The sequence below is a fragment of the Puntigrus tetrazona genome, chromosome 12 (assembly GCF_018831695.1).
Source record: "Puntigrus tetrazona isolate hp1 chromosome 12, ASM1883169v1, whole genome shotgun sequence".
Taxonomy (NCBI): domain Eukaryota; kingdom Metazoa; phylum Chordata; class Actinopteri; order Cypriniformes; family Cyprinidae; genus Puntigrus; species Puntigrus tetrazona.
This window is the reverse complement of record NC_056710.1, coordinates 340,112-361,776: the sequence shown is the minus strand read 5'-3', so window position 1 is coordinate 361,776 and position 21,665 is coordinate 340,112. Positions and strand designations below refer to the sequence as shown.

Genomic DNA, 21,665 nt, shown 5'->3' with positions numbered 1-21,665 from the left:
TGTAGAAATGTTGCATGGGTAACACAGATTGTGTAAATAAAAATGCATTGAATTGAGTTGTGCTGTAGGGTTCAAGAAAATGTCCAAAAATGTAACATACCATGTTTTAACTAATGTACTTATCTGTTTTTCTACCGGTTTATTTCTTACAGTGATTTAATGGAAACATTCATGTAAAATGCTTGCTTGGTGTCGAACCAGTCGAACTGAAAAAAGGTGTAGGAATTAGTTTATTAACTATTTTAAATTGTTAGTAAATTATGCATATAATTACAAAAAAGAGTTTTTTTTCAAGTAGAAAGACTGAAATACTTCTAAAACGTAATCTAAAGTGCAGGCTAAAAATACACAGAAATTACTAATAAACTGCACAGTTACAGCAGGAAGCATGTTGGACTAAACATTATAAAAAAGTAGAAAGACTGAAATAATATGTGAAAGCTTGACATAATATAATGCACCGTGAATGCTTTTTCTTACTTCCGAAATCAATGTGGTACACGGTCATGCTATTTTATAGCAATCTGCAAAAATGAGTTAAAAAATAATCAAAAAGTGGTTTAATCAAATATTACCTAAAATGTGTAATTTGTCATGCAATTTAGAATCAGTGACAAATTACAATTTATAAGTAATCTACCCAACTCTGATTGCGAACTTTTTTTAAAAACCTGACTGAACGAACATAAACTTGGTACTATAATAATAACTGTATTATTACGATGCATTATGGCAATGACCTGGAGCACAAAACCAAGTAGCAAGGGCATGTCTGTAGCAATAGCCAACAATACATTACGAAATAATACATTTTTCTTTTATGCCAAAAATTATTAGGATACAAAGTAAAGATTGTGCTCCATTATGCTATTTTGTAAATTTCTCACCATAAATATATCTAACCCTAATTTTAAATGTTATATATATATATATATATATATATATATATATATATATATATATATATATATATATATATATATATATATATATTAATCTATATAAATATTGCCTATATATATATATATATATATATATATATATATATATATATATATATATATATATATATATATATATATATATATTTTTTTTTTTTTTTGTATCTCTGCCAAATATCGACCTATTCTAATAAACAATACATCACCTTTCACATAATGATTAAATCTCAATTTAAAAAAACAAACAAAAACAAAACCTGACCCTTACGGCTGGTTTTGTGGCCCAGGGTCGCGTATGTAAACATATGTTAAATGATTTGTCACCGTTCACGGTCATTGTCAAAGGTGCGGGGGGACGACTTTACCACAGCAACAACACGAAGCCCACAATGACGCTCTTTTCAGCTGAAGGCCAGACGTCGCGCATCTGCGAGCGTCTCCCCCTTCTCCGGTCTCTGGCCATTTTGGTTGAATAAGAGGGAGCGATGTGTTCCGGGAACCGCTTCTGTTCGAGGAGGTGAGGCGGACCAGACGACGCGTGAGCTCGAGCATGAGAGAGAGAGAGACAGAGGGGAGGGAGAAGGGAGAGAAATAGCAGCCTTCAAAAATGGCGTCTTCGAGGGAAAATGACTAATATTTTGAAAAAGCGAGGCCTCGAGCTCGACGTTCCGGCGAACCGTCGCGTTTAAGACAGCGTTGGGTCGAAACGCGAGCCGAAGCGAGCGAAGGGAAAGGAGCGGGATTTGCCCGAAAACGCATCGGCGGCGGCGGCGGCACCATCTTATTTTGATGCGTCGACACAGGGCTAGCCCGCGCTGCTAGCTCGCGACAACGCTGTGGGTGGAATTTAAATGTCGCGTTTGCCGTTCTCCGGATTCGTTCGCGATATCGTCGCGTGCCTAACGTAGCAGTCGTTTAACGGCCCTCGCTCGCTCGATGCATATTTCATACGAGTAAAGTAAGCGGAGAAAGGGGAGGAGAAACAAGGGAAAGGACGTATACGGTCATATGCGTCCGTCGGTAATTTATCGGTAACCAGGTCAAACCGAATTCTTCGCAGCCCGCCAGGAGCATGGCATTACTTGATCTGGTTTTAAATGAGAAAAGGCTGAAAAGGAGGTGAGTTATTTCTTTGGAGGTGGTCGGTGAACACCCCCTCTATCACGCACTCATCTCCTCCCCTCCATTTCCCTCTCCCTTTTCAATATGCTATTTTTCACTCTTATGGACTTGGTCGTCTCTCACCAGGAAGAATGATTAAAAACTGACAACGGGGCCGCGATCGTGCTGTGCAGAAGAGAGTTTTGCGCCGAAACCGTTCGCTCGCACCGTCCAAGCCGCGCGTTATTGCGACGCGATGGACAGAAATTACCCTGGAGCTGGCTTCGGTGATTTGGGCGCAGGAGCCGGATGGAGCTACGAGAGATCAGCCAAAGCAAGGTAAGCGTGCAGCCATGCTGAAAACACAGAACGACGTCCGCTGTTTGGGACAAAACAAGACCGTGCAAACCCGTGCATTTGCATCTGACTCTGACGACGCATTTGCGTAGGATGTCAGAAGGTATTAGTGTAGCTATTGTTATTCAAATAAGCGAGGGATTGCAGCTTTGGAAATTCAAGTGTGATTGATGGACTAATGTGCGGTTTGGGGAGGAGAGGGAAGAAAAAAAAAAGGGTGGGGGCGGGGTGAAGTCTGCTCGCACGATTTTAGTCCAGATCCCCCCTCGTTGATTCGTTTAGCATCCCCCGATGAACGAGGGGCTCGCTCGGGTCAAAGCCTTAGCGAGAAAAGATCGCCGAAAAGAACGCGAGATGCTGCAGCTCTGCCCGTTTCAAACGACCCCGTCGATTAAAACACGATCAGTCGTAGCGGCTGCGTCGGAAGCGCACGTGTGCCGTTATAGCGTTTTGCGGAAAAATATTCCTCATTGGTTCGTAAATCGTGGAAACAATGCTACGCGGCCTCTGATGGTGATGATGAGGGGCTACGCTCCCGTTCAGCTGACGTTGGCTAACCTCGTCGTGCTATTGTCGCATGTGGGCCTAGTATTGATTTCGGCTAAAACGAACGCTCTAAAACCCACGTTGGGTTTTGCTTCGGGCCGGCGGAGATAATAAAAAAACGCCCATCGTTTCCGTCGAGGCGTCGGTGAAGCTAGCTGTCGCGCTCGTTCTTCTGAAGATGGGAGCGACCTGCGCTGCTTTGCTAACGAGTTAGCATTCGATGCTACGCTCACTGTCACACACCGAGACGTACAAATCGTAGCTTAGATAAAAACGTAAAAATAAAAATCATTTTCATGAAATAAGCACAATTGGTGTCGTATTTCAATAGCTTCGGCTTCTAAGTACTTTACTGACATACGCGCTCAGTGGCGAGATAATAATAAAAAAAACGTTAATAACAATTTACAGTATATAATAGGCCTTTATTTTTAACTAAAACATTCATTTGCTACGAAAGTGGCTGTTGGGATGCACTTCATTTGCCATATTGCATTTATTTGTTTTATTATTGCAAGTATAATAAATATCCCAAAAATGCTGTCCAGGTGCTTTATTACACAGTCTTCCTATTTTAATATCTGAGAACGAGAATGAATGAGATCTCAAGTAAAATAGATATATAGGATATATTAACAATAGCTTACTATGTTTCTGTTGTGCAGAATAATAATAATAATGTTAATAAAGCGATGCTGACTGTTTGCGGAATAAGACATTGTTTAAGAAAATTATTGTGCGGTTTTTAGTGTGTAAATTCAATATATCAATAATGCTCTTCAGGTTTATTATTTTTTTTATTGCATAAGGAAGCCTGTTATCTTAGTATCTGAGAAGTGTTCTGAATGAAATTGTCGCGGTTGATGGATAAGATAAGGATAAGTTAGGATCTTTCAGCGCCAGATATGTAAATAATCACCGGTAAAAGTAATTATGTCGGATATTGCAAATCTAAATATTAAAAAAGACAAAACAGCACATTATAAAAGCTAAATTACTTCTTTTTAAATATTTAAACTCAATGAACAACAACAAATAACATTAATACCTTTTCTTTTTACCTTTTCTATTTAATGATGTGATTTATTATATAAGTGACAGTTTTGAAGCTAACTTGTGATCATCTGATACATAAATCCACTTGCCCGTTGAAAATTATGAATTTTGAACTAATTAGAAATACCTAATAGAGTTGAATTACAATTTAATTACACCAGTATAATAATAACATTTCTACTTAAATATTGCCTATTCACAAACTTGGTTATGCATTAGTTACTGTAGAGAGATTACCATAGGAAAACTGCTTAATACTTGCTTCAAGCCTCATTTATAATTAATGCTGATCTCTGTTGATCTCTGGTTTTGTCAGCTTGGTGTACGGCAGCTCTAGATCATCACATCCAGAGTCTGAACTTCTTCATCGCCAAGCCTACGCCACTCCCCATCCCCTGCAGGGTTATGCTACCAATCACCATCCTGGTGGATCTGGCCAGGGTGGGGCTTGGGGTGCAGCTGGAAGGAGCCTGGGTGAGTGACATTACTTTGACTTTACGTTCAGACGTTCATCTGGTTTGGTTGACGTGCACAGAAGCACACATCTCATTTTTATTCGCGATGTATGCTGGTCATTTATTGATACCGATAAGTGATCGCAGAATATTGTTAATCACAGCAAGCCCAGAAAAAAATTGATTTGTTGAAAATGTGATTGATTGATTGATTTGCAGCGAAGGATTAACAAGTTTTTTTAGAACCAGGCTTGTCACACATCATACCAAAATTTCAGTGGTCCATAACAGTGTCATCCAAATATTTCAGCAAAATAACTTGAAAAGTGAAATATTAATGTCCGCGATTAGTTATTTAAAACAAGTAATCAAACAGTTATAAAAATAAGAAAAAAATACAAATTAAAAGCAGTAGATCAAAAATGCTTGTATTAGGGCTGGCTGATTAGACCAAAAATTATCATAATTTTTTTTCATATCAGTCAATATCGATAATTATCACAATAAGTGTCAAATCTTTATTTATTTCAAGTTAAAAGCTAGATTTGTGCTCCAAAGTGAACGGTAAATCAGACCGTTAGTTTTCCTTAACACAATAAATAATTTGAGTAAAATAAATTTCTTAGTTTTAGTGCATGTTGATATATATATATATATATATATATATATATATATATATATATATATATATATATATATATATATATATATAGTTATATTGTTTTAAATCAACAAACATAATTGTTTTGTGTAATAATATTAATAATAATAATAGTACTTTCTTTTCTCTTAAAAATTCACATTTGTAGTAGTAGCTTGAGTTTGGATGCAGATGCAAATTTTTGCTCATTATCAAAATCAGTAAAATCTTTATAAATTGTATTAACCTCACATTTGAAATTCATTATTCTGACTAAGTTTTTTTTTTAGTTGATCACATGCTATAAGTTATAAAAAAAAACCTACTAAGTAGTCTGCACTGAATTACTAGAAAATATATGAATATCTGCTGTAAGTGTTTTGACTGAGAAGCAGGTCTGTTTGCATTTACTTAAGACCAAATGAATTGTGTTTACATCAATACTCCTCCAAGACAAGTATGTTGACCAAGAAATGCATGGGAATTAGAGCATGCACGCAAGATCTGTGCCTTTGAAAGCTTAATATTTTGTATTGTAAAGTTTGCAGAGAGACCGTTAGTAGGGCTGTGCGATTAATCGAAATTGTCATAAAATCACGATTTGAGCGTGCACGATTTCTAAATTGCTTTATAGCACAATTCTTTCCGCACCCCTGACCTCCAGCAGAATGCTGTCTGAACCAATCAGAATGCAGCGAGCCTAAATGGAGCACTAGAACAGAACAGACCAAGTATACAGACTCAAAGCCATGTTCACAGACGCTCTGTGATGTATATGAGGTGCATATTTTTTCCACACTCATGTTAACTGGTCAAAGCGCACACTACAGGCGGTTGCGGTCCGGCAGTGTGCTCCAGGAGCGATGCATCTGCAGCAGTCAAAGAACTTATACTAACTTTAAATACTCTTTTCAGCAGTGCAGAGATTGTTTCCGCATCGTGTCTATTTTTGCTTTGCTGCACGTGCTGAATTAAAGTGACAGCGCATTGTTCGTGTTACAAAATTAACATGGATTGACCCAGAAATATAGTAATCACAGCATAAACATGAGACACAGGTACACACACAAACCAACCTGGAAACATCTGTTCTAGAGATATTTTGTCACACCTTTAGTGATTGTTTTGATTTATGTCTGTTTTAGAGGTTTATTTTTTAATAAAGCTTTTTTGGAAATATGTTTCAAATTCACACTGAATGCATTTATGAGTATAAATCATCTCTGTGTGAGCCAAAATCAAAATTGAGCAAAAAAAGTTTTTATTTTTTTGTCGCATAACCTTAACTGATAGCCTATTGTTACATTCATATTTTTCTTGTAGTATTGACTTTTTACAGATGCACCAATACTTTTGATGTCCTTTATTAAGAGGATATGTCTTTTGTATAGAATGAATGCTGTTTTTACCAAATGTGTTCATTACATGTGTGTTTTTCCATATATGTGTTTTTCTTAGGCCTGTCTGGACTTTTTGATGCTGGGCTGCACCATGCAAGTCCGTCAGGCCCAGATCCATCGGTTATGAACCTTATATCTGCACTAGAGTCCCGGGGTCCACAGCCACCTCCCTCTGCTTCATCTCTCCTATCTCAGTTTCGCACTCCATCATGGCAGACCGGTAATCTTATCTTACTGAATTATTTGAAGTTTGCACAAAATTAAAGTAACGTATTTGATAAGGATCAGACCAAGAATGCACAGTCACTGTTTGCATCAGATATGTTGAATGTATGGAGGAATTGCTGGTAAACTGTAAGTGCATTCAGCCAGCACTGGCAACACTGTTGCCATAGCAACAACTTGTAAGCCACATAATAAAAAAAATATTAATTGGCTCTTTTAATGACTCCGTGTGCACAGATGTCAAAACCAGCATTGTCTTTGCAATATTATTTTAGTATGTGTTTTCTTAGCCTTAGCTTTTGTCTTTTCTTTGTGTTTTTTTTTTCTCCAAATTTTAGCCATGCACACGCCAGCCCCTGCAGAGCTATTCATCTCTGGCGCCCTTCCTGGATCTGGATCCTTCCCATCCTCTTCTGCTTTGTCTGCCTATCAGCACCCAGCGCCATTCTCTGGGCGGTCCTTTCCTGGTGTGACCCCCTCATTGTCCTTACAGGACACGCCCACTTTCAGCCCCACCTCAAATGGCCTCCTGTCACCCCATGATCCTTTACTCCACATCAAGACACCTTCTCAGTCAAGTCTGGGCTTTGACCGCCTGTTGTCATCACAGGGTGCAGCTGCAGCTTATCGCGGAAGTCATGATCCTACTGGGGCTGGAGTGACGTCTGCTCAAGCCTCCTCTGCAGCTTCAGTTTCTGCCCGCCATTTACCGTCTCATCAGTTCAACTTGTTGTCCTCCCAGCTTCAGGACCAGTCCTCCCAGTTGTACAGTGCCTCTGTATTTTCCTCAGCCCCTGCTACACCTCAGCCAACATCCCAAGAGCGGACAGTACCAAGACAAGACAGTGTAATTAAACACTACCAACGTCCCTCTCCAGCACAAGCCCCTTCATCCACTCCTCACCCGCTGCAGCACTATCTTAGCTGTGGGGTGTCAGGATATCAGCAAGCCACTCATACTCGCCATGCTGGTCTCTCTTGCAGTCCACTGGGTGAACACAGTCCTTCCTCAGACCATAAACCTTCCCCCAGGACTGAACAGTACAGACCGATAATCCAACCTTCTTATGGGTCCTCATCATCCTCATCCTCTGGAGGGGCTGGAAAAGGAACTAAGAGCAGCTCCAGTAGTGGATACTCCTCTTCTGGATCTGCGTCCTCTTCCAGAACCCCTCACACACCACCCTCTGCCTCTTCTGCTTCATCCTCATCTTCATCCTCTTCCTCCTCCTCAGCGCCTGCTAGTGCTCGTCAGTCTAATTCCATTCCAACCTCCACTACTGCCTCTGCATCCTCACGACAACAACCACCAACCCAGACTGTACCCCCTCCACCACAGTCACATTCCCAGCCCCCTCAGAGCTCCTCTAACTCCACTCAGCAAACCCTTCCCAAGTCGTGCCTCTCGGGTTATGGATCCCCAGTGGCTCCAGTCAAGTCATCGAGTGGTCTAACTGGCCAGACCCCTCCTCAGCCACAACCCCAGTCTTTCTCTCCAAGTCAGCCTCCTCCATCACATCTTTCCCAGTCATATGGGGGATTCAGTTCTCCACAGACCCATGATCTTCCTTCAGCTAGGACCTCTGGAGTAGCTAAAGGGTATGGGAATTTGGGAAGTCAGTCATTTTCAGCGGAATCAGTATATGGAACTGATTCAGGTTATGGGTCTCTGCCACCATCCTTAGGAGGTGCTGGAAGTCCTTCAATGGGTTATGGTGCATCAGGACACTCACCTGCCCTTCTTAGGTCAGGAGCAAGTGGTGGAACAACTGGTGGTAGTAGTAGTGGAGGCAGTACAGGAACTGGAGGCAGTGGTAGCGTGGGAGGTGGAGGAGGTGCTGGAACTTACCACATCCCTGATTCAAGCCCATCTCCGTCTAGCAATTCTGGAATCATCCGCCCTGGTCTGCATTCTCCTGCACCTTCACGACCTGCTCAGTCACCTGTTGGAACAGGATCCAACAAATATCTATCTTCCGTTCTCTCACCTTCATTTCTGCCTTCTCCACAAGGGTACCCTGACACAAGAGGACCTCGATCACAACCCTACCACGCCTCTGGTCCTCCCAAAACAAAGTCAGATAACAGCATGCTTGGTGTAACAGAGTCTAGGTCACAACAGGATGATGATGTAGATGACGATTTCCTTATCCAACACCTTCTTCAAGCCCAGAGTCCTGCTCCTCAAACATCCCATCACCATGCTTCTCAAAGCCATCATTCCTCACAACCCACCCAGCAGCCTCCAGTACTTCCAGCCCAGGATGGAAATAAAGGGCTTGCTTATGAGATGAGCAAAAGCTCAGAAGAGAGGTATCACCTTCAGAGTGTTATTCGAACACATAGTGCCACCTCTAATGCTGCCGTCTCTGGCACAGGGAGTGGAGCTGGACTGGACAGTCAATTGGAGATGTCCCTAAAGAAACAGCACCAACAACAACAGCATCAACAGCAACAACATCAGCAGCAGCAGCAGCAGCAACAACAGCAGCAGCATAAACAACCACATCAACAACAACCACAGCAGAAGAGCAACAGAACTGTAAGTGATGGAGGACGAGGAAGTTCGGATCAAACACATTCCCATCCGCACCATCATCACGATTCTCTGGGATCAGTGGTGCATTATGGGCGGGGTGACCCATATTCACAACACTCCATTCCACAACACTCCACCTCTCACCATCAACACACTCCACATACACCAACCCACCCCCACCTACACTCCCACCCGCACATGGATCTTCAGAAAAAGCCTCAAGATTCAGGAGATATGACTTACATACGCAAGACACCAGATGTGCAGCAACATCACCATCAGCATCAGCAGGCACATCAACAGCAAACTCAGCATCATCAGTCGCATCCACAGCAACATCAACAACAACCACAACAGCAACAGCGTCACTCCCAGTCACAGTCGCTTATGGACTCTCCCACTGACCAGTCTCACCAATCCCCTCATTTGTTGCAGTCTGTGTTGTCCCACACCCGCAGCAAGATAGACCCTCAGCAACAGCAGCATTCTGTAAGCCAACAGGCTCTTATGGAAGCCACTGGGGGAGTTGTTTCAGCAGAGACCCATTCCCAGCCCCAGACATCCCAGCTCCAACTCCAGCTTCAGTCCCAGGCTATGGAAGCAGCTGCTCACTATGGTCATGGTACCCAGCAGCAAGACCAGAGCCGTCCTAAGTCTAACACAGTATCTTCACTAGACATGCTGGAGCATTCCCTCTCTCGGACATCTAGCCAAGAGGGCGCAATGGTGGATGAAAGGACAGGAGGTGAAGGAAGCAGGGGAAATTCTGGAACAGGAAGTGCAGGAAGTGTAGAAAGGCGTCAATCACAAGAGCAGCAAAGACTTTCATCTCACCATCCAACACAGCACCATGCCTCAGAGTTGCACTCATATCTTCCTGAACCAGACATGAGTTTATCGACAACTTCCCATGGACACCACCTTTCCCACCATCACCACCAACAGCAACAATCGTCACAAGGTCCTCAACATCCCAACTCCCACCATCAACACCCTCACCCTTCCCATCCTAATCAGCAGAGCCATCATCACCTTCCTTCACAGGCCTCCTCAGCAGCTTCTCAACAACAAGAGCAGTCTCACCCCTCTCAGATTCCACAACCTCAGCTTGAGCAGCATCAAGGAGAGCCCCAGTTTGACACCAGGAATTCAGCAGTGAAATCAAATCAAAACCAAAATCAAAGCCAACATAGCCAGAGGTTTGTTCCTTTAACATCCATCTGCTTTCCTGATGCTCTTCTTCCAGATGAGGACCGTTCATTCTTTCCTGGAATGGAGGATATGTTCTGCCCAGAGGAGTACAAATCCACTTGCTCAGGAGGAACTGGGCAGGGACAAGATGGGGTTGCACCTGGCCAAGCAGTGCAGGAAGGAATGGAAGGAATTAAAACAACACCCGGAGGAGGAGACAATACAGGTCCAAGTTACGATATGCTTGGCCATCACAGCGACCAGGGGTACGGACAGTATTGCCATGATCTTTCAGAACCTGACAATGGAACCATGCATTTGGATCTTGACTCCTTAAAGACTCATGAGCTCCCATCTACAGTCAACACAGAGCAACTTGGACTGATCCAATCTCAACCAGCCGGCCTTGGAATGGGCACAACTGGAACTGTGGGGGAGGCATCTGGTGCCAAAATGGGAGGTACTGGGGGACCTGGTTCTGGATCTGGGGGTCTTACCTCTCCCATCTTCTGTTCCTCTCGCCCAAAGAAGCTGCTAAAGTCAAGTTCCTTCCATCTGCTTAAGGAAAGACCTGATCCAAACTCCTTGCCCAAGAAGAGCTATGCACAGGAGTATGAATTTGAAGATGATGAGGATAAGGCTGATGTCCCAGCTGACATTCGGCTCAACAGCCGAAGCCGACTTCCTGATCTGATACCAGACCTTGTGTCCAGTTGTCGCAAATCAAGTGGTGTGGGAGGGGGAACTTTAAGCCCTTTAATGGGTGATCTAGATTTTGGTTACCCATCTCTCGGTCCCCCTCCACAGTTGATGCCACAAGATGGACCGAAGAAAAGAGGCAGGAAGCCCACAAAGCCTAAAAGAGAAGGGCCTCCAAGGCCACGTGGACGACCACGTATACGCCCATTGCCGGAACCTCACCACTCTAGGGGTATGATGGGAGAATATGGAACAGCATATGTTCCTGAAAGAGGCAGAGGCAGAGGAAGAGGCAGAGGCAGAGGTAGACGGGATGAATCTATCATGGACATGGAGATGGCCAATAAAGACCAAAATCAGATGTATCAGCAACACATGCAGCAGCAAATGCATCACCAATCACAGCAGCAGCCACAGCATCAAGAGCCAATCAAGCCCATCAAGGTAAGATGTTCAAATTTAAAACTATAATCACTTCAAAATATCTCACAAAAATTTGATAGAGATTGATGAGTTTTGGATATTTAATCCTACATGCTTGTTTCCCTAGCTATAACGTTAAAATAATTATTTGCTTCTCAGTGTGTGTCATTATTTTATTATCTGTGGATTCCTAGTATAGTGCACTATGATTTCCGCAGTACAGAAAACACAGATGGTATCACAGAATTTCAGAATTTACTGTATAACATGGAATGTCACGCCAAATTTTGAACAATGAATTAAATTGTGATATGGACTTGGGACTGTGAATATTAAAAAGCAAAAATACTTTTTAAAATGAATCGCATATGATTAATTGCACGTTCTGAGTTTCTCTGTTTAAATGAACCCATCAAAATAAAAGTTTGGTTTAACTTGAAGAAACTGTGACAGAAATATAGTATAGTAAATACAGTACTGCTACTAATAATAAGACTATTATGAAAAAGTAATATTTACACAACACTGTATTTCTGAAAAAAAATAAGTATTTCTATTCAAACTCTCCACTGCTCAAAAAAGCTTTTTATTATTAAAATTTGGTCAGCTATTAAAATGGATTTTAGAAATTTAATTAAAAACACAGAATTAGGTAAAAATACAACTGAATATGAGAGAAAAAAAGCTATTGCATAGGTCTATAAGTATATATTTTTTGTAAACCTTCAATAAATTGCTGTTATATTTTGCATGTTTCATGCTTTTTAATTAATGACACAGAATTAGGTAAAAATACAACTGAATATGAGAGAAAAAAAGCTATTGCATAGGTCTATAAGTATATATTTTTTGTAAACCTTCAATAAATTGCTGTTATATTTTGCATGTTTCATGCTTTTTAATTAATGACATTAAATCTAACCATTTAACAAAAAAACTAAAACGAAATTTGTGGGAATTCATAGTTATTCGTACTAGTAGAACTTTGGTAACATTCCAAGTTATTTTCTATAATGTTTTGTTTCCCTTTACTAGATTAAACTTCCTATTGGAACCATGTCATCTTCTGATGCCTTGTTGCGGACAGACTCTTTGTCAGGCACTGATCCGGCTCTCTCAGATGGTTCCCTTGGTTCAGCACCCTCTTTGGGATTGAGCCCTGGGACTCCGGGAGTGCCTGACATGAACAGACCTCAAGACAAGAAGTCTAAATCCCAAGAGGTATGAGAATGCATTGTAGAGTTGTGTTTTCATTAGCATATTTAATTTTTTTATCTTTTTTATCTAACAATAAATTCTGTGCTTTATTTTTAGTTGGAAGAGAAAGATTCAGAGAAGACTGGGTTCGTTGCCTCATTTCTAGATTTTCTTAAGTCTGGAAAAAGGCCATCAGGAATGTCAACGGGCTCAGCTGACAGCACTGGAAATGAAGATGGGTCTCCTGGGAAAAGTGGAGGCATTCGCCCATTATCCCCTCAACCGCCACCTCCCCCAGCTGCTGCAGCTGTGTCTGGATATGGAGATGGTGAAAGTGATGGAGGACTGTCTTTGGGTGGCTGTCCCAGCCCATGCAAGCGCTTGGATGAAGAGCTGAAAAGGAACCTTGAGACATTGCCTTCCTTCTCGTCCGATGAGGAGGACTCTGTCGGAAAGAACCAGGACCTGCAAAAGAGCATCTCCTCTGCAATCTCTGCTCTGTATGACACTCCTCAGCTCACCTCCTCAATGCAGCCTCCTTCACTTCCGCCACCCCCTCCTCCACCTCCGCCGGAACCACTGACACCAACACAGCAGCCACCAGCCCTCAGCCCTCAACCACCACTTCATACACACCCGTCCTCGCATGCCCCCACCCACTCTGTTGAGCCTGCAAGATTGCAAAGAGAAGAGCAAGAAGAAGAAATGGAAGAAAAAGTGAAGGATGTAGACGAGGTTGTAGAGCAAGACAAGGAAGAAAAGGAGAAAGCCTCAGAAACTGAGCTGCTGAGTGTCCCCAAAATTGGAGGTGAGAGTCATTTTTGGAAAGTAGGATGAATTCAGCAGCTTTTGCAAATACCTTCCCTTTGTTAAAGGGATAGTGCACCCAAAAATTTCAATTGTCATTAGTTACTCACCCTCATGTTGTGCGAAACCCGTGAGAACACAAATTAAGATATAACGCAGCATTGACAGCAAGGAAACTACCACTTTCAAAGTACAGAAACATAGTAAGAGCTTTGTTAAATTAACATTAATTACGAAGCCACGAGAATACTTTTTGTGTGCAAAGAAACAAAAATAACAACTTCATTCAACGATTTCTTGTTTTACTCTATATATTTAGGTATGCATTACGATAGAGAGTAAAATTGAGGTTGAACGACTGATGTGACGCTGCCTCTTTTAACAATGTTAAAATGACCTTTCTGGGTCTTGTGGTCGTTCCCTGGCTGTCTTTAGAGGGTCAGAAAGCTCCTGGATTTCGTCAAAAATATCTTAATTTGTGTTCCGAAGGTTTGGAATGACAATAGAGTGAGTAATTATTACAGAATGTTCAGAATGTTTTAGCTGAACTATCCCTTTAAAATAGGCCATCATTAGGACAGAATTGATTGCTCGTTTGCTGTTCCTTTGTTAATGCTGTTGGAAATTTATAGGTACTCTTCTCTCTTGCAGACTCACCCAAAGAAGCTATCGAAGCCCAAGCTCCCCCGTCTCTCCCACCAGTTTCCCCATCATCCCCTGCTCCCTCCTCCACCTCCTCGCCATCACCGCTTCCGCCCCTCCCCCTTTCCTCTCCTCTCCCTCAACAGGAGGACCTTCCTTCCCCCTCTCAGAAATCACCACCACAACAGTCCTCGTCTCCACCTAGTCCCGAAGCTTCCTCCATACCTGTCCTCTCTCCTCTACCTCCTCCTCCTGCAGAGCCTCCTCTCTCCTCCAGCCCACCTTCTCCCAGTCCACCTCCGGTACAGGAATCCATTGCAGAGCCTACCTCTCCTGAAGAGCCCCCTGCGCCTCAGATTTTACCGTTGCACTTAGCACAGAAACAGAGCGGCGCTGCCATTGTTGGCGAGACTGATGAGGATGAGAGCGAGAGTGGAGGCGAGGGCATTTTTAGGGAGAGGGATGAGTTTGTGGTACGGATTGAGGACATCAGGAGTCTGAAGGTACATTGATGCGTTCTGTTTCTCTTTTAGATCTTTGCCAGCATGTGTGTTATACACATATGTATTGTTTGTGATGTGGTATGTGGGTTTAATTTGGTGTGTCTCTTTCTAGTTGGCCCTGCAGACAGGAAGAGAGCCCCCTCCCATTTGGCGTGTACAGAAAGCTCTGCTGCAGAAGTTTTCCCCCGAGATTAAGGATGGACAGAGACAGTTTTGTGCCACTAGTAATGTGAGTCATGACCGATCACATCATTTCTAAAAAGCTGCACGCAATGTTTCAGCTATTTCTACTGTTTATTTCATTTTACTTCTTATTTATTAGCGCTGGCAAGTTATTACTGTGATTTGTTTCTAGATGTTAATATTATTTTAAAGAATGAGCAGACATTTTATTTTTGTCTGATGGAAAATAATACAGGTTGATCCCATTTACCTACACAGCACTACCATTTATAACACCTTTGTAACCATAAAGCGACATAGTGGTTACCACAAAAGCATTTTGTTCAGAAACGGCATTCTTGTAGCTTAAACTATAGAACATGTTGCTAATATTCCCAAGGTCATGGATTTGATTCCCAGAGAATGGAAATGCCTCTTAAAATTGCTTTGGAAAAAAAGATACAAGCAAATGAATAATCTAGTAGTTTGAATTCCACATATTAGTACAGTATTCATCAGCACAACGTAAAAGGCTACCCCAAATGAAAATTCTGTCGGTAATTACTTACCATCATGTTGTTTCATACCTGTTAGACCGTCATTCATCTTCGAAACACAAATGAATAAATTTTTTATAAAATCTGAGAGGGTCTATCCAGGGTTTTCTCACCAACGGAACTACCTTGAGTGCAAGGAAAACTTAAATAATAACTTATAGCTTCATAAAATTACATTTCAACCAGTAGTTACCTTGCTGTCTTGGGAGAGTCAGAAGGCTCTCAGATTTCATCAATAATATCTTAATTTGTGTTACTAAGATGATCAAATGCCTTACCTGTTTGTAAGAACGTGAGAGTGAGTAATTAGTAACAGAATTGAAATTTTTGGGTGAACTATCCCTTTGAGTGATGGGTAATTCTGTGCTTTGTTTTGAATTCAGAATTTTGTGTCACTGTAAACTAGTAATGTTGGATTTCTCTGCTTCCTCTCAGTATCTGGGTTTTTTCGGGGATGCTAAAAAGCGCTACCAGCGGCTGTATGTGAAGTTTCTGGAAAACATAAACAAAAAAGACTATGTGAGGGTCTGTTCCCGTAAGCCCTGGCACAGACCTACTGTCAACCTAAGGTATTTCGACCCCTTTATCTTGCTTTCTTGTCAAGTCAATGAGACAATGACTCCATAGACAACATTTGAGTGTAAAGGCGTCTCCTAAAAAATAAGTTCAGACTACCAAGGCACCAATGAATAATATGTAATGATCTAAGACAGATTGGAATGAGCTTTATTGATACTGTTGCTTCACTTCTTTCGGTTTCCAAATCTACTTTCTTTCCTGTAGTATTGTCATTTTTTCCACCAGCCATTGAATTGCATGCACAGGATTGCAGCAGCAGATGCAGGCATCTTTGTAGACAGGATATTGTGCAAATGTTAGATTGTTGTATCTTGTTCCCTCATCGCACTACATGTGAGGGCAGCATTTTTCAGATTTCAGGCAACGTTTGTAAGTGTAAAGGTTATAATGAACCAAGAAGCATAAAAATCAAAAACTGACAGCCAATCAGAATCCCCCCAACGTAGTGCGTTAAGATCTTTGTCATATGTTGGTGTGGATGCTGATATAGTTACTGTAATGGTGCTTAATGGTTAGCCATCTAAGGTAGGGTTGTTTGCATGTTTTGTACTGTCGAGGTGCGTGGTAAAGGTGTTGTTTTTTACTTTTAAGGAGACAGTCTCAACCACTCCCGAAGTTAACGCCACCCCCCAACAACCAGACTCCCTTAGAGAGGACCGAGAAAGACAGAGAGAAGATTAAAGAGCCGCGGGAAAGCCGTGAGAAGAACAACATTCGGCCGAAGGAGCAGCGGGACAAAGAAAAAGTGCTTAAAACCAAGGAGAAGGATGAAAAGAAAGAAAAAGAAAAGAAGATTTCACCTCCTCCTCCGCCACCTCAGAAGCCTGAGAAACGGGCAGCGGTGACAGAACGAGGGAAGGTGAAGGAGGAGAAGAGGGGCGGAGGACAGGAGAAGAAGACTGAGCGCTCTGCCAAACCTCAGCCGCCAAAGGTGAAGGCTGAACCTCCGCCCAAGAAACGCAGGATGTGGCTGAAGGAAGTACCTTCATCCTCAGACTCGGACTCTTCAGCAAGTGAGGATGAAAGTGAGTATATTTTTAACGTGTATGTCATGCATTTGTGATAAATTGACAGAACACATCACACTGTCATCTTAAATCTGTATCTTTATTCAACTGTATTATATGATTTATATAATATATATTATATATACATATAAGCATTTGTAACAAATAGTAAAAATAAGGGAAGATTAATCTCTTGAAACTATATTCATTTATTATATTTTGCTTAGAAATTCTGATTTGCATAGAAAAGAAAAGCTTGATTCAGTTCAACTCGTACTCTAACAGAATGAATGCAATGCATAACGTTAAAATAAAATAAAATATTATTATATTATTCCTGTTTTCTAAATCTGAAAAGTAAATTATAAATAATTTCACCTAGATTTTATGTTTTGTTCTTATGTATGCAGATATGAAACATTTTTTCTAAGAAACATCAAGATTTATTTATTTATTTATTTATTTTAAACTTTGTTTGAGGAATTGTCAGTGGAAATATTGTCTAAAAAATGTTACCTTTTTGTATAAAATGCATGTTTGCATGCTTTATGTAAAATATATATATTTAAAAAAAATGAATAATTTTTAAATGAAATGTGACCCATTTTTGTTGAGTTCGATCGCAAACTACACAGAATAAAAATCCAGACATGTGAAAGAATAGTATTCGGTGTAGAGTTAAGATGCTGTGTTGATGTGACTACAAGCTGATGTGTGTCTGTCCGGCAGTCTCCGTGAAAGCGGGCCTGAACACACGAGCAATGCGCGAGATGTACCGGAGCTACGTGGAGATGCTGGTCAGTACAGCTCTCGACCCGGATATGATTCAGGCTCTAGAGGACACCGAAGGTAAAGCATATGCGATTACCGTAGCGCTCCGTCATCATCAAAACATGAGATGAAATTCACCCGTCTTCTTGCGTTGCGTTTCAGACGAGCTATATCTTCCTCCAATGCGCAAGATCGACAGCCTTCTGAGTGAGCAGAAGAGGAAGCTTTTGAAAAGAGTCAATATGAACTCTCAACACCAGGTACTTCATGTTATTATTTGTGCTGTCTTCATTTTTCTTCTAGCTTTTGATTCTCTTCCATCTCCCTTAGCAACGGCGGCCACGTTTTGAAAAGCAAGGACTTTCAAGCGCTTTTTCACTTCATGTAATCAATCAATCAATCACTTTTATTCATATAGCGCTTTTAACAATACAGACTGTGCCAAAGCACTGAACAATATCAAATAGGAGAAAAGAATGTATAATAACAAGATTAAACACTTAAGTTTTATTAAATGCAGCGATGGTCTTCGTGATAAAATCCATAAATATAATCTGTTATCCTCTATCTGTTAATCTGAATATGATCTGTTTCCTCCACAAAATATAAACAAAATATTACGTATGAAAATAATTTAGGATATTAATTTAAAGTTAAATACCTAGTTACATACTAATTTCTGTTCTACATATATTATCATTGAGTAATGCCAATAAACTAAACACTACACTTACAAACTTTTGTCCCTGAATTAATAGCCGTTTCGTGTTTATTCAGTTTGTTGAATTACCAAAATTTCCAAACTTACTGTGTTGATTTCTAGTATATTCACAAATAAAGTTCACAACGCATTCTTAGCTGCTGGATTGAAATTAAAAACACTGCAGATGTTCGTGAATTTGATCTCGTTTCAGAATCAAATCAATTTTTAATACAGTTTCAGAACGGCAGAGTAAAGCATTAAACTCATTCAGGGATGTGAGCATCTACAGCAAAAAATACTAATTCATGCAAGACAATTTTGTGAGATAGTAGATTTAGATATAAATACTCATGTTGTGTTACTGTAATTCTCAATATCACAAATATCAGACTTTTTATGCAGCCTGTAAATGTTTCTCATGTGTGCAAACTGAATTCACAAATTAAACTGAAATGATGATTTTAGTATTTAACCTTGTTTATACCCTGTCGCAACCGTTTCTGCTCCACAGGATGCTCTTCACACCTTCCCTCAGATAACGGCGGAGCCGCTGGACTCGGGGATGGTGAGGGTCAGACTGGGTGGTGAATGCTACAACCGGAAAACGCTGAACCGCATCAAAAAGAGTGTTTCCAAACCACAGGTCAAACCTTCTTTTCATCTAAATCTGAACTGATTACGGCAGCTTCGCAATGTCCCACTTCTTTATTTTGAAATGTAATGAATAGTGATGTAGATTTTGAACTTAATGTAATTTTCATTTTAATTTATGCCTGTGATTAAAAAAAGTTGAATTTTCTGCATCATTATTCCAGTCTTCAATGTAATGATAATCTTTTTCTCATGAATCCTTGCTAATACTGTTGCTTCATATTTTTGTTATTATTTAAAAAAAACCCTGCTTTTATTCATCAAGACTGAATTCAATTGATCGAAAGTGACAACTCCAGAAAGAAATTATCACTGTTTTCGCATAAAATACAATTTTTTTTCTTTTTTTTTTTTTTTTTATCAGAAACTTTTTTGAGGAAGGATCATATGACACTGAATACGGGAAAAACGATTATGAAAATTCAGCAGTTTATCACACGCATAAATGACATTTTCAAATATATGTTCAAATATTTAATTTGTTCTGAATCGTAAAACTATTTCACATTATCATTGTTAAAGTTTACTATTTTTAGTGTATTTTTCAGCAAAAAAAATATAGTCATGGTGGAGCAAAAGAGACATTTTTACAGCCCTAGACTTTAAAGTGGTTTATTTTATTAGTTTATAAACAGGGGCTGCAATATTAAATGATTCAATAATTAAGACATTTTTTTAAGCCAATTATCTAATAACATATACTTGAAATAGTGTCATACTTTTTTTTGTTTATTTAGCATGCTTGTAAATAAAAAGAAACATATTTCTAATTCATTGACAGCCCTAATAATTAACGATGTAGAAACAAATTGAGACGCTAACATGTCACCCTTCCTGTCTCCTCCAGGACCTCAAGTTGTCAACAGAAACATGTCGACTCTACAGTCTCTACCATTCGCTTCATCATTATAAATATCATACTTTCTTACACTGTAAGAAAGAGGTAAGCGTTGAACGGCATTTCCCATCAGCAGCTGACCAACGCCGTGCAAATCTTCAATGAAATTCTCCCGTCTTTTTCTTTCAGACGAACACTATAGAGCAGGCTTCAGAAGATCCCGGACAAGAGGAAGTTGTTCAGCAGTGCATGGCCAATCAGAGCTGGCTGGAGACGCTCTTCAACTCCTTCTTAGAGCTGATGACCCTCAGCACCAAAGCTTAAGGCAGAGAGGAAACAAGGAAAAGGAGAAACGTTGAGGAATCGGGGAGGCCTCGATGTACAGAGAAGCTGGATTTATTGTTGCCTAGCTCTCCTGTCTTCTTCCTCCTCCTCCTCCTCGGTTTTACACGAATCTTTCTTTTTAACGGCGACGGGAGAGGACAGCAACTTTATGAACTCCTTACAAATGCCCGCAAAAAGCGCAGGATCCCTCCTGAACGTTCAGGCAAAAGGATGCGACCAAACTGAGATCCGCTTTTACCGAATTTTCGCCCGAATCCGAAGGAAATGGTACACGGAGCTACGGCTGAAGGAATATATGGCGGCGTGGAGTCTTTGTGCTTTCGGGAATTACTGACACGAGGAGTTTCGCTTCGCCTCGACGCTAGGAGGAAGTCTGTTACCGAATTTTACACGAATAATTTTGTAAGACTATAGCAGTTTTATTCCAGCTTTTTTTCCGAAACGAGAGCGAGAAAGAGAGAATGACGGTTCTGTTTTATAAACGAGCGCAGATGGGGGAAAGCAGTCACGGGATGGTGGTGATGATGATGATGGTGATGATGATGATGATGATGATGCGCGCAACGACATGTGATGACATTCAACGCTTTAGTCTACACACGTGAAACAAGCTAAAGTAATACATTTTTATTATTTATAAAGACATTTTTAACAGGAGCTCGCACATACAATACAAACCCGTGACGCTTCATATAAAACGGTTCAAATAATGTTCGTTCAGATGTTATAAATGGATCTTATTGCCACATTCTGAGCTGTCTTCCTTTTTCGCTCATCCAAGGTGGGTAGATACCGTGGAAAAAATGTATTATCCTTTTTATCTGTTACAGAAGAGAAGAGAAAGACGGAGTGGAACAAATTATTCAAGCTACGCAAACGGTATTATCGCAGTGCATTCTACAGAGAAGATAAATGGCATCGAAAGCGAAGTGTCTGGTTCCCATTAGGGAGGGATTATGTATTAGTACTATTTAAAATGGAAATTTGTTTTTATTTGTTTGTCTTTTGTCCGTATTCTGAGTATTATTTTGGAACAATCTAATACTGTGCTTCTTTCGAAAGTAAAGCCTTTGTGTAAATATTGTACAGCTCTTGACAAAAATCTCCCGGTTCTTCTGTACATGGACTATCCCTGTATTTGACAAACAAATAAAACCATCGACAACTAACTTGCGTCAAGTGAGGCAAGCGCTTTTCTCCTCAGGTTCACGGTGAGAAGTCTGCGCTCACTGGAAAGTAACTGTTGTGATAATCGCAGTTAAGTCAGATCTTTTGTTTTCTGGCTTCCACTGAACTACCGTAAATGACTAAATGTACTTTTTCTTGAACT

At 40.7% G+C, this 21,665-nt stretch overlaps 1 protein-coding gene across 6 annotated transcripts; it reads left to right on the top strand.

The window, feature by feature from the left end:
• Nucleotides 1–1,294: 1,294 nt before the first annotated feature.
• prr12a (proline rich 12a) lies at nucleotides 1,295–21,504 on the top strand. 6 transcript variants are annotated; one of them, XR_006252248.1, is made up of 18 exons: nucleotides 1,465–2,060; nucleotides 2,190–2,381; nucleotides 4,318–4,475; nucleotides 6,555–6,716; nucleotides 7,060–11,594; nucleotides 12,609–12,794; nucleotides 12,888–13,578; nucleotides 14,229–14,722; nucleotides 14,835–14,951; nucleotides 15,877–16,010; nucleotides 16,612–17,045; nucleotides 17,757–17,876; nucleotides 17,961–18,058; nucleotides 19,013–19,144; nucleotides 20,000–20,095; nucleotides 20,180–20,737; nucleotides 20,827–20,951; nucleotides 21,166–21,504. XR_006252248.1 is itself a non-coding variant. In XM_043254372.1 (16 exons), the coding sequence occupies exons 2-16, from the start codon at nucleotides 2,299–2,301 to the stop codon at nucleotides 20,312–20,314; spliced, it is 7,575 nt and encodes a 2,524-aa protein (XP_043110307.1). In that variant the 5' UTR covers nucleotides 1,295–1,458; nucleotides 2,190–2,298; the 3' UTR covers nucleotides 20,315–21,504. The 6 variants fall into 6 exon arrangements, 3 of the variants coding, with proteins under 3 accessions (XP_043110307.1, XP_043110308.1, XP_043110306.1); XR_006252247.1 differs by having other exon boundaries at nucleotides 20,827–21,504; XR_006252246.1 differs by having other exon boundaries at nucleotides 20,180–20,951.
• Nucleotides 21,505–21,665: the final 161 nt, after the last annotated feature.

Bases quoted from the DNA above. Each gene is read 5' to 3' on its own strand.
- prr12a (XM_043254372.1), top strand. From the start codon at position 2,299: ATGGACAGAAATTACCCTGGAGCTGGCTTCGGTGATTTGGGCGCAGGA. The intron at 17,046-17,756 runs GTGAGTATATTT...TCTGTCCGGCAG, and splicing joins TTCAGCAAGTGAGGATGAAA to TCTCCGTGAAAGCGGGCCTG. The intron at 19,145-19,999 runs GTCAAACCTTCT...TGTCTCCTCCAG, and splicing joins AGAGTGTTTCCAAACCACAG to GACCTCAAGTTGTCAACAGA.